The sequence below is a fragment of the Cavia porcellus genome, unplaced genomic scaffold, assembly GCF_034190915.1.
Source record: "Cavia porcellus strain 051 isolate PalLab524CR breed Dunkin Hartley unplaced genomic scaffold, mCavPor4.1 scaffold_29, whole genome shotgun sequence".
In the NCBI taxonomy this organism is placed as follows: Eukaryota; Metazoa; Chordata; class Mammalia; order Rodentia; family Caviidae; genus Cavia; species Cavia porcellus.
The window spans coordinates 18073423-18085638 of NW_026947512.1; the positions used below are offsets into that span (position 1 = coordinate 18073423).

The following is a 12216-nucleotide window of genomic DNA, read 5'->3' on the forward strand; positions in this document are numbered from 1 at the left end:
GTCCCTACGTCAACTGGCCTTGAACCCACAGCAATCCTCTTGCCCGTTTCCTGAGTGCTGGGATTATAGGCGTGTACCACCATGACTGGCTTAATTTTCAATTTTAGCAGAGAAAAAAGAAAGGCTGCCAAAGTGAATGCAATTAGGGAAAATAAAGGAGATAGTGGATATCTCCAGTGAGGGGATTTTTCATGTAGTTTTCTCCTAATAACTGAAGTTCACTCAGAATCTAGGGAAGTCCCATTAAGCTTAAAGTAAAAAAGGAAAAACGTAGCATGCACAGGTGGCTGGAAAGACATAAGGTAGGCACTGGAACTGTAACATGTTTACCTGGCCACGATCAATGAGTAACAATGAGAGGCAATCAGGCTGGCCCATAGTTGGCCACAGAACCAGGAGCTGTACTTTCCATGCCCGTTCTACGTTTAGCAATAGCTTTTTCTTCCTTGTAGATGGGAGAGAAAGGGCACATTGACATGGTTTTAAAATTAGTACCTGCGTCAGCCAGTTTTTTGTTACTGAGAAATAGCTGAGACAAATGGCCTTGTTGAGAGAATTGAGTTAACGTGACTTCTGCCTATGAATGACTGCCCCTGCACTGGGCCTGTCACAGTACATCAAGCCCTGTGGGGCACAGGGCGGGGCAAAACTGTCCACCCATGGCCAGCAATGGACAGGAAAGAGGAGTGTTGCATAGGCTCCCTCAAGGGCAGCTCCCAGGGATCTGAATCCACCACTAAGGCCCACCCCTACCTGCCAGCACCAAGCCTGTATAATCCTGGCTTTGTATATAGTAAGGTGGTGAGACGTCCATAAAATGCTTTATGTGCTAGGAAACAAATTGGAAGCAAAACGATAATGATGACAGGAAACCACCACACAACTGAAAAGCAGGGGCACTGACTGTCCAAGTGACCAATAACTCTGAGGTGCTGCTGACTTTACTCTGTGAGCCCTTTCATCTAGAATGAGCCCACAGAACCACCTGCTGGGGTAGAAGCTGACTGTCATTGACTATACTACCTCCAACATGACCCTTCCAGACTAGATGTAAAGGGAAAGAAGTAGTGAGGGGCAGAAGATATAATTTGGTGCCTTCTAGTTTGAAAGAATATATTTATACCTATAGAATGCACAGGTTGAAGTACATCTGACAATAACAACAAAGATGCCTTGACCTATAAAAGTCATTTAATGAATATTCCACATGGCCAATACAAGCTGGTTAGGTAATTAGCCCTTGAAGAGTTCTCTTATAGTCATATAAAAATGTTTGCCTGGTTAAAAAAAGAAAGTCTAGTCTAACAAAACATATCCACCAATGGCTTGCATTTTCTTTCCATTTGCAAGTATGCAAGATAATTAAAAATATACACATATGCATCTCCGAGTTGTCCATTAGTTAATCAATTTTGGCAACACACTGCACAGAGGTATACTGCCATTGGCTTCTGACATTAAGTTAGCTTTAAGCTTACTGGCTATTCCCACCACTGGAGGCAGCTTGGAACCCAGTCCCTGCAAAGCATGGGTAGGATTCACTACCCGTTTCCCTGAGCCCTTGTCAATGTTGAGAGGCCGGGGCACAGACTTGCTAACCCAAGGGTGTCTCAATGCCTGAGCTGGGGTCAGTCGGGCAGCAGGGTCCCATTGCAGGCATCGTTTCAGGAACTCTATAAACAAGTAGTCATCGCAGCCTTTCAGGGCTGTTGCCCAATCTTTGCTGCCTGGGGGACCCCGCTTTTTACCCCTACGTGAGCGGCCCCCCACCAGCACAATCTTCCCATCTGCCTGAGTGGTCACGGAGCAGTATCGAGGTAGGCCCTTGGAGTTGATAAAGTATTTGGCACGTTTGGATTGCTCCAGAAGCTTTGGTGGTGGCATTCCTAGCAGCTCCATCATGCAGGCCAACTGGTCTCCTTCATCGTCCCCCGGGAACAGAGGCTGTCCTGTTAGGAGTTCTGCAAGGATGCAGCCAAAACTCCATATGTCAATGGGTGTGCTGTAGCGGCACCCTAAGATGATCTCAGGAGCTCTGTAGAAACGAGACTGGATGTATGTGTAAAGCTTCTGGTACTCAAAACAGCTGGATCCAAAATCAATGACCTTGGTCGCACTGCGTCCATGGTGCTTCAGGAGAATGTTTTCTGGCTTCAGGTCACAATGAATGATCTTATTTTTGTGGAGGGCATCCAAGGACTGCAGGATTGACTGAGCAAACTTACGCACCAATTGGACACTGAAGCCCTGAAACTTGTTTTTTTTAATTAGCTCATAAAGGTCCATGCTCAGTAATTCAAAGGCCATGCAGACATGGTTCCGGAATGTGAAACTCTCCAATATGTGGATCACATTCATGCTGCCAGTTTTATCTTGTTTTTTAAGATGTTCCAAGATCCGGATCTCCTCAGCGGCTTGGCGATGGAAGCGCTTCTCATTGCGCACCATTTTCAGGGCCACGTACTGTCGGAGCTTGTGATCGTAGACCCGGGCCACTTGCCCAAAGCTTCCCTTGCCAATGATTTTCAGCACCTCGTATCGATAAGCTAAATGGTCTCGAGGCACATGAATATAGGCCCCATCTGCATCATCATACCCCCCGTTATTGGGACCACCAATCACACCTTGTCTTTTTTTGGCATTTGGACCCACAAAATAAATTTCCGGGTAGTTGATGATCTCCAGCTTCTCATAGGCAGTGAGATGGTGTTTATACTGCTTCAGTGCTTGTTCTGGGGTCAGAGGCACCACTTTGGGGGCTCTGGAGGAACTGCTGCATTTGCCTGTGTTGAGGCTATCTGAACTCCTCCTCTGAGACACGCTGGGAGAACATTCTGCAGAGTCCTTGGTGCTGTCCGACTGAAGAGTATTGGACCTTCTGTGGCCAAATTCCTGGAACAGTTGCTCCACCTTCATGTCCCCTCCACTCAGAAAGTGCTGAGTGTGATCTCTCGTTAACTGCTCAGTGGTGATCTACGCAAGAGAAAACCAAAAGCAATGTCAAAACCACTGGGGACCTTAGAAAGAGGAAAAGATCCTCCCTCTGACTGCACATCAAAACATGTCCAGTCCTGTTTACTTTAAGGTTAAAAAACTCAAATAGGAGATAAGCAGGCATCTCCACAGATTTGTGCTAACCCTCAGATTCCCTGAGTAGGATAGTTACTACCTCAATCTCCTTTTGTATCCTTTACTTTCTGGAAGACAGCATGGTCACCTGAACACCCCTAATCGTGCTAGGTACCTTTCTTGTGGAGGGTAATGAGGGTTGAACCCAGGGATTTTGCACTGAGCTATATCCCCAACTCCCCCCTCCCTTTTTTGAAAATTATGGGCCAGGGTCTTGTTAAGTTGCCAAGGTGCTTAACCTGGGCTTGAACTTGCAGTCTTCCTGCCTCAGCACCCCAGAGTGCTCGGTTCCTTCCTATAGGTCTATCTTTGTAGTGAGACTCCTTTCACCCCACTCACTTGCTCACATCCTACACTCTTTTAAGATCCAATTTAAGCTCTCTCCCACTTAGAACTATTTCAAGATATACTAACCTCACATTTAAATGGCAAGTTTTTAAGTCCGTACCACATAATCTGCCATTTTATTAAATACAGACTATATTACATTGTTTACTAATTGTCTCAAACAACTTTCCAAATGTTTAAGGCATGCAGCAGGATCAAAATGACTCACGCCTGTAATCCCTGCACTCAGGGGGCTGAGGTAAGAGGATCATTGCAGGTTCATGCCCAGCCTGGGCTGCAAAGTGAGTTCAAGGCCGGCCTGAAATACACAGTGAGACCCTGCCTCAAAAAAGACAACAACAACAACAAAATGGTGCACACGAAAGCGTTCTGTAAAGCCTAACATTTAGAGCTACAGAGGTAGGATATACACCCACCTCTCTCAGCTCAGGGCTCTTCATACTGATACAACACAGCACCCAGTTCTCAAACGGTCAGTGTATCTCTCCGGGAGGTAGAATACGGATAATATCCACATGGCCCCTGTGGCCTTATCTCTCAGTTCACTGAACCACAAAAATGCTAAGCCAGAGAAGACTCCTGAGATGATTGGGGTCAGGTCTTTGTGTATTTGGTAAATAACAGAAAGGATTCGAGGCTCCTACAGAGTGAGTGTCTCAAAAAATCAGAGCCATCGCGTGGCTCCTAGCTTTTCGGAGGCCAGCCATGGGCCAGAAACTGAAAACAAAAAACAATCCCCAGCCAAGAACATGGTGCTGTACCTTGGCAAAATGTAAACTGCCATGGAACGCTTTTCTTTATCAGTAATTCAGTCAAATAGCTGCATTAGTTTTTAGGGACGGAAAAACAGAATTGGATCACACCCAACCTGCTATTCACCAGGACACCGTTCTGCTCCTAAGGAACTATCAGCTACCTATTAGGGAATAAATTTGGCTAACGTAGGGAAACAATGATAATTGTTTGATTTTAGTTAGATTTACCTAATAAAAACAGCCAAGCCGGTTTTCCTTAAATATTTTTCACTCAACTTTAAGGCACATAAATATTTACTGCTAGAGTCTTTGGAACACATCTGAAACATGAACAAATGTGAACTGAGAAGGCCCAAATTGGGGTCTAATCATACTACTTAAAAGCTGTAGGTTCTTGGCAGGTTCCTTTAATCTTTTTTTATTTTTAAAACAGGGTCTTGCTATGCAGTTCAGGCTGACCTTGAACTCATTAGGAAGCCCAGACTGGCCCTGAACTCACAACAATCCTCCTACCTCAGCCTCCAGTGTTGGAATTACAGGCATGCACCACCATGCTAAAATGTAGATAATTCCTACTTGCAGGATGTTGTATAAATCAAATTATAATAAAAAAAATATACATGAAAGACTATAGGACGATATACAAACTATAAAACATGTTCAAAATACTGATTACAATTAGGCAGAATTTTCAATGTATTAAGGTTTAAACTCCTATATACCCTTCCTTTCCCTTTATGGTTTCTTTTTTCTGATGATTTCCTTCATATCTCTAATCTCCCTCCACCAAGCATCTATCACTCAATGTATCTCTGCCGACCAGGGCCCCATAATAGGCGTCTGTACAGAAATGGCTTGCCCACTTTCTCCCCTACACAAGCCTGCTTTCAGCTCATTCTACAATTGAATACTTAACCTCCCCAGGGCAGAACTTCAACAGATGGTCACAATCTTAACCCAAAGAAATGCCTCTCTAGGAACTGCAGTCATCAGGGACAAGTGGGTAGGAAAAGCCATCTGTGGCCTAGAGTTCACCCCTGGAACCATCACCTACTCTACCCACATGTGAGGCTACTCGGCTATTCTGGAAGTCATTTCTGTTTGTGGTAAAGACAGGGTGTCAGGTACAGTTTGGTAATAACAGAAACCTAATTTCCAAAGGACTATTACAATGCAGTTAATTGGGATTAATAAGAATGGGATTAACTATGATTTCTTAACTCATGGCTTTTATTTAAAGTGAGCCTATGTCTTGGGTGTGGTGGTGCCTATAATCCCAGCACTGGGAGGCTGAAACAAGAGGATCAGCTGCAAGTTCCAGGACAGTCTGGGCTACCTAGTGAGTTCCAGGCCAGGCTGAATCACATAGTGAAACCCTGTCTCAAAAACATGCACACACAAAAAGGTGAGCCTAAATCTCTCTTCTGACAATGAAGTTTTACCTTGCTCTTGAGCACTACACAAGAGTGTCCAAATTTCATTTATGCATTTGGGATGCCTTAAAGGGGCTGTCCTGTGTGTGTCACCACCATTTTTCTGTAAGTTCACTGTCCCCTTTGCTTCACCCACCAGGTGCTGGGCTTCCCTGCTACCCTGTTTGTTCATGTTCTCCCAAGGCCTGCATTTCCTGTCTCTCATGCAGTGTGACCTCCAGGACAGACATGCTGCTGCAGGTGAAGTCCGAACCTCCATGGAACCTGGAGAATTCCAGGAAGGAAGTTGTCCACACAGGGAAGGGTTCTTTCTTTATCTTTCTTTCCTGTCAATAACTCAAATACTGGCCTGAGTCAGTTATATATGAAGTCTCCTGGGCTATAAATGAAACCTTCCTTCCATTGTTCTTGGAGGATCTACAATGTTCACAAGTGTTAAAATGTAAGAGTTACAAAACACATACATTTCTAGACTAGGATAATAATCACGATAACAAGAATGTATGCAAGCAACTCTAACGAATATTTTGTTGACTGTGTTTACATCCAGAGACAAATAATGCTCCATTGACCATGTTTTATTTCTTGAGAATGTTTCACATATATTTAACTTGCAGGGCTTACAGTGCTTCAGCTATTAATATACTGTATTAATATACTGTATTAGTTGAGTCCTAAAAATGTCGAAAAATTCAGAAAGAATATCCTTCTCATCTGGATGTAAAAACCTACCCTTTACCGAGTTCTTCGCATAAATCCCTGTAACACAGAACTTACTGCAAAAAAGCCTATGGGCAGATGAGATATAATTTACAGGGAGAATATAAGAGCATTCTCAAAAAACAATGAGGCTCAAAGAGTTTGTGAAAGGAGCAATAGGATCTCAAGATAGTGTCACAGTATAATGAACTATAAGTGCCACCAAGAAGTCAAAAGCATTTTTTTTACCCAACAAAATTTGTAAAGATGCCATTGGGCTAGAATTGAAAATCCTGTGCTTCTTGAAAGTGTTACTCTGAATGGCACTCAGTAAGAAACTAATTTTCTTGAAATAATTGAAACAATTTAAGGGACCTACTAGAAAATCATTAGCAGGGATCAATTCTGAATTACAGTTCAAACAAATTTGAAGTTAGATCTTAATGTATTAGCCCAACTGCAAAAGGTCTCCTACAGAGGCACGCTGATTGGCAGCAAGGAGCCCAGGATTCTGATGGTCTACACAAGGGATGGGTGTTTCTAGAATCTTAAGACATTTTTAGGTACTAAAGAAATAAACTTGCAGAGAATGGAAAGAAAGCCTACTGCACTCCATAAAGGAGTTTAAAAATAGAATGACCAGCCTTCCAAATATTTTTAGCTGATGCTTTGTAATATTATAAGCCTTGAAAAGGTTGATTTTAGTAGTAAAAACTGATGAAAACTTGGGAAAGACTATGAAAAAGGCAAGTAATTTTTTCCATAAGAAACAATTTTAGGTCTTAAACACAGAAACAGGAAAGAGAAATATTACAAATTAGTCAATGCAATTATTCAGTATGCTCATTAGATGACATATACAGCAAAATTTGAAGTCACAGGACAACTTCCCACTGTCTTGGAACTTGTCCAAACCTGCCTCTGTCTACTGTTCTATATATGCTGAGGGAATGTGAATTAATTTTATTATTATCTTAAGTAAGACAGGATCAAAAGCTAAGTGTCTGCAGTTCCTAAAATAATTAAATTAAATGCATAAAAAATCCATTGTTCAAGTTTAATTTATGAGATAGCAAATGGTTCTCGTTAGCATATGAACAAGCCAGGAGTCCATTTCTATCTTACAGGGAAAAATTCTGCAGATGCATGAATTTCAAGATATTTTCTGTTCCTTGTTTTTGTTAAAAGGGTCCTTTATAATACTGTGTCATCCTCTACAAAAATAAACACTACCTAGATAAATGCAACGAACTTTTTTTCTGGTACTATATATTTATCTCAGTAGAAATTGAAAAGAAAAGGTAGACTCCAAGGCAAAATCATCTTGAAAGCTAAACCTGGACCACAGAAATTGTTTTCCAAAGTCAGAAGAAATCAAAAGAAAACAAAGTCTGTGTTGCTGTGATATATAACTGCACCTGGAACACTGAAATAGCTCTAGCTCCTGTCCAAGACAATTAGAACACACAGAATCACTTCCTTTACTTACATTTAGTCTTCTGGGTAGAGCTGGTTCAGAAGGATTGCAGAGTACATTTGAACAAGGTGGACATCTGGTTTCGTCTATCATCATGAAGGTATCATAGATACCATCCCCCAATCTAGTTGAAAGGATAACGGATAAAATCGCAAACTGCCAGATACAGATTTGGATTCCAAACATCCCCCCTTAACTGCTTCAGTCCTACTACAAAGAACAATCAACACAAACAAATGACTACCTTGAATTTTGTCAATGAAGAAACAATGAGGGCATTTGGCAAAGGAATAAAGAATCCCAACGTTTCCTTTTATTCATTTTTTAAAGAAAGGGCAGTATTTCCACTCTCTATTTTAAAGTAAGAACAAGTCTTACTATCTGAATGTTATTTAAAACATAAGGACTATCCATTAACTTATTCCTTTAAAATGCAAATTAGACTAGGTGTGGTGGCACACACCTGTAATCCCACCACTTGAGTGGCTGAGGCAGGAGGATCCCTGGAAATTCGGAACCAGCCTGGGCTACAAAGTGAGTTTAAGGCCAGCCCGAAATGCATAGCAAAACCGTATCTTAAAAAGGCAAAACAGCGGCTGGAGATTTAGCTCAGCAGCATAAGCACCTGCCTGGCATGTGTGAGGTTGTGTGTTTGATCCCCGGTACAGGAAAAAAAAAAAAAAAAAAAGGCAAAACAAACAAACAACAACAAAAATAAAATGGAAGTTTCAACATGAAGCCCAAAAGCCAGAAAGGAAAAACATGACAGAAATAGTTGTGTTTTCAAAGTCTGAGGCTTAGATTCTAATCTGAGCTGCACCAGTAGGTTGCCCACACGTTGATGGGAAGAGCAGCTCTAGCCTATACATGTCTGGGTCTTGCTGGCAAGAAATACAAGGTCTTTAAAAAAAAAAAAAAGAAAGAAAGAAAGAAATACAAGGTCTTTTAGGGCTCTCTTCTATTTAGTTACTTACTTGTATCTACCTAACTTACAGAAAAATACAATGAATATTACAGTAAACATGGAAGAGATGCTTTAATCATGAATTGATGATGAATCTCACTTTTCTTCCCACTTCACTTCCTGGTAGACAAGAGAAGCAAAATGCTAAAAAAATTAAGGATCACCTCTCTGTTCTTTAACATTGTGGCCATTCCACCTCAAGGAAACACAAAAGACAGACAGGATTTCTTTAATCCACAAGATGGCCCTGAATAATGTATCACATCTGCTACCAAGAACATGGATTTCTCAGTTCACTGCTATCAATTTATATATCATGAATGTAACAATAACCATCTTGCAGAGGATGATTTAAAAAATTTTTTTTCTCATTGCCTTTAAAAACTGTTTGTAAAATTAGTTCTAGAGTTTGTCTGATTAACATATTAAAGGAATGCAGAAGGTATTTTTTAAAAAGCACAAATGTTTTTTGTAAGGTTCTCTTTTAAAAGCAAGCTCACATTCTGATAGAATTATTTCTACCTTTAACAGCGAAATACTCCAGTGACAAAAACCAAATATTCGGAATGTGGCATACCCTTTGCCATGGCCTGATAAAACAAACAAGGACAGACATCCACATTTACAGAAATAAAAACCTGCAAGATTAACGGAAGAAATTAACCATGGGAAGGCTCCGCGCAAACGGGTGGGGGTGGGGTCTGCATTTAGGCAGCAACTACAATGCAAGGTATATGTGGGGAGGGGGGAGGATCTCTCAAAATGGGATCCGCAGACGCCCTGCCCAGCACTGCCCCTCACCTGCATACTCAAAGCCAGACCGCACCCTTCACGGCAAAGCCCCCAAGAGTTCAGTCGTGGTTAAGCGCTCCGAGCAACAGGGATTATTTCAAAGCCAGTCCTCCTGGCTCCCCAGGTCTGCTAAAAAGCCACACAGAAAGTCCTGTGTGTGCGAAGTCCCTGGCCATGCATCCCGATCTAGAGCTTCGGAGATCTTGGAGGCTCACATTGGCCTGGGGAGGGGAGAGGACGTGATGGGGGTGCCGTCCGTCCGGTGAGGGGCTCCCCCAGTCTCCAGCCCAGGCTTCCCCGCACCCTGGCCTCGCGGGCCAGCGCCAGGCGTTCCCTCGGGCGCTCCCAGCCCGTTACCCCGGGCGCCGTTACCTCCGCTGCTGGGGCGGGAGCCCAGCCCCGGGCGGCCCCGCATCCTTCCGTCCCGGCCCGTGAGCCGTGCCCCCCATCGCTAGTTCGAGGACCCCCGCGGGGGCAAGAGCGGCGGTTGCAGGGTCTGGCGGGCCGCGCCCACCTGCGCTGGGACCGCTGCCTCCCGGGCACGACGCTTCCCCGGGACTCTCCGCCACACTCTGCAGCTCCGCGTGCCTTCGCTCCGTCCGGCCGCGGGACTAGGTAGACAGAGCTGGGGGGGCGGGGGAGCGGCCTAGTCGCCTAGCAACCGCGGCACGCCCCGGGAAACGCCCTTGCGCAACTACGCACTTACGCGAGGGGGCGGGGCCGCGGGCGGGAGGCGGGGCCGCGGGCGGGAGGCGGGGCCGCGGGCGGGAGGCGGGGCCGCGGGCGGGAGGCGGGGCCGCGGGCGGGAGGCGGGGCCGCGGGCGGGAGGCGGGGCCGCGGGGGTCCCCAAAGCGGTTAAGGGACCTCAGAGCTGATTGGGGTCGAAGAAGGACGATCCTGGGCGGAGGTTTGGTGAAAGCTCCAGAAGTGTTGCCCGTCCTCCCAGGCTGCTGTTAAATTGCACGTGGCAGCCCGGAGTTCTAAACGTCCCGCCTGAACATTCGACTTTCTCACCGACGCTGGGCAGGGCGCGCTCCGGAGGCAGAGGCGCAACCTCGCTACACCAGGAGACGTCCCTCTTTTACTGATTTATCTGGCATCCAGTATGGAAGCCAGGTTTTGTTTAATTCTCCTGTGACAGCGTGCAGCGATGGTCGCGCACAAAGAACTCTCGTACACAGGGGGAAACTGACGCCTGAGAAGTCATGCTTCCTTAGAGTCACTTAGTGGCGAAGTCCGGACAAGAAGCTTCAGAAGCACAGGCTTCCAGCTGCCCCCGGAAGGCTCTGCTTTATTTATTTCTGTTAGAATATGTTTTGAAGGCGCTTTTCCCCTCCTTCCTAAAAGGTGTAGATTTCTCAGTAGAACCGAGGAAATCAGACTTTGACTGTTGGAAGGAAACTGAGAGGGAAGGAGGTTATTCTAGAGTAGTGTATTCTCTCACGTGTTGGCGCACAGTTGGATTTCCTGAATTCACAAAGTGCGAGGCCGCCTGACCCGCCAGAAACCAAACCTCAAAACGCCTGATGCGGGCGCCCTCTGGTGGAATTTGGGAACTTGTCTTCAAGCCGCATGTCACAGTCCCATAAACCTTAAATTTTCCACCCAAGGCTCATTTCCATGTGACTAAAAGTCATGTTCTCTGTCTCCAAGTGAAAATGTCCCTAAACACTTAACCATCTATAAGATCTACGCTATAAGTTAACATTCAGTCCATTTGGGTGAACTTTATTTTTTGTGATCAATATTACTTTAGTGTCTTTATGATATGAACATTAATAAAAAAGATTTTCTTCCAGATGGCCTTTTATATTTTTCTGATTTTACAAATCAGCCTTTTCTTTGTTCCTTTCCCTTACCTTCCCTGGCAAACCAGAGCAATCTTGCTTCTATAGGCATTTGTACTGGGAGCTCTTTAAAGCTTTTGTTTGAAGAAAAGAGTTCCATGGCAACAAAAAGTTTGAACTAGATTCTTGTGAAAGTCTCTTCCAGCCCTAAGATTGCAAAATTCTAGTAATAATACTTGCTCTTAGCATTTCCGTGGACGGCTCTTTATTATGCCAGAGTTGAATGAAACTTGCCCCCACAAGTTTTTCTGCTTGCTTCTGAGTCACTGCAGCTCCAGTCTGTGTTGAAGACACAGTTTCCAGAAGCGGAAGCATTCCTGCTCCCAGTTCTGGCCTCAAAAGTGGGAAATACTGAGGCCTCATTTAACTTCCACCTGCTGCTCCCATGGTCAAGGGCAGGTGAGATCTTTGAGGGTTCTGGAGCTCCAGGGGGTTCCTGACTTGGGTAATTCAAGTGCTTTCCAGTTTTTCTTCACCAGTGTGAGTCTCATTAGAAAGCTGAAGTGGGTTTGTGAACAATGTAGGAATCCAAGCAGCCAAATTGATAAATTTGAAATTTAATGAACTGAACTCCGGACCACTTGTATACAGGACCATCCCCTCCCCCCATTTGAGAGTCCAAACAAGTGGCCCCGAACTGGAAAGTTACAGAGCTTTTAAGAGACAGAATCACAAAAAGACATCCTATTGGAAACAATTTAGCTAGAATCTTACATTAGTTTTTGGTTGACACCTGTATCCTGCTTCTTTTGTTGAGCAGGTTAATTTTTTT

At 44.3% G+C, this 12216-nt stretch overlaps 1 protein-coding gene across 3 annotated transcripts; it reads right to left on the reverse strand.

Moving 5' to 3' along the window:
* Positions 1 to 1169: 1169 nt before the first annotated feature.
* Positions 1170 to 10236, reverse strand: Dyrk3 (dual specificity tyrosine phosphorylation regulated kinase 3). Of its 3 annotated transcripts, XM_013158102.2 has the most exons (4): positions 9970 to 10236; positions 9607 to 9818; positions 7854 to 7965; positions 1170 to 2973 (listed from the first exon to the last, which is right to left on the reverse strand). In XM_013158102.2, the coding sequence occupies exons 3-4, from the start codon at positions 7935 to 7937 to the stop codon at positions 1399 to 1401; spliced, it is 1659 nt and encodes a 552-aa protein (XP_013013556.1). In that variant the 5' UTR covers positions 7938 to 7965; positions 9607 to 9818; positions 9970 to 10236; the 3' UTR covers positions 1170 to 1398. The 3 variants fall into 3 exon arrangements, with proteins under 3 accessions (XP_013013556.1, XP_003474823.1, XP_063096360.1); XM_003474775.4 differs by lacking the exon at positions 9607 to 9818; XM_063240290.1 differs by lacking the exons at positions 9607 to 9818; positions 9970 to 10236 and adding an exon at positions 3686 to 3775.
* Positions 10237 to 12216: the final 1980 nt, after the last annotated feature.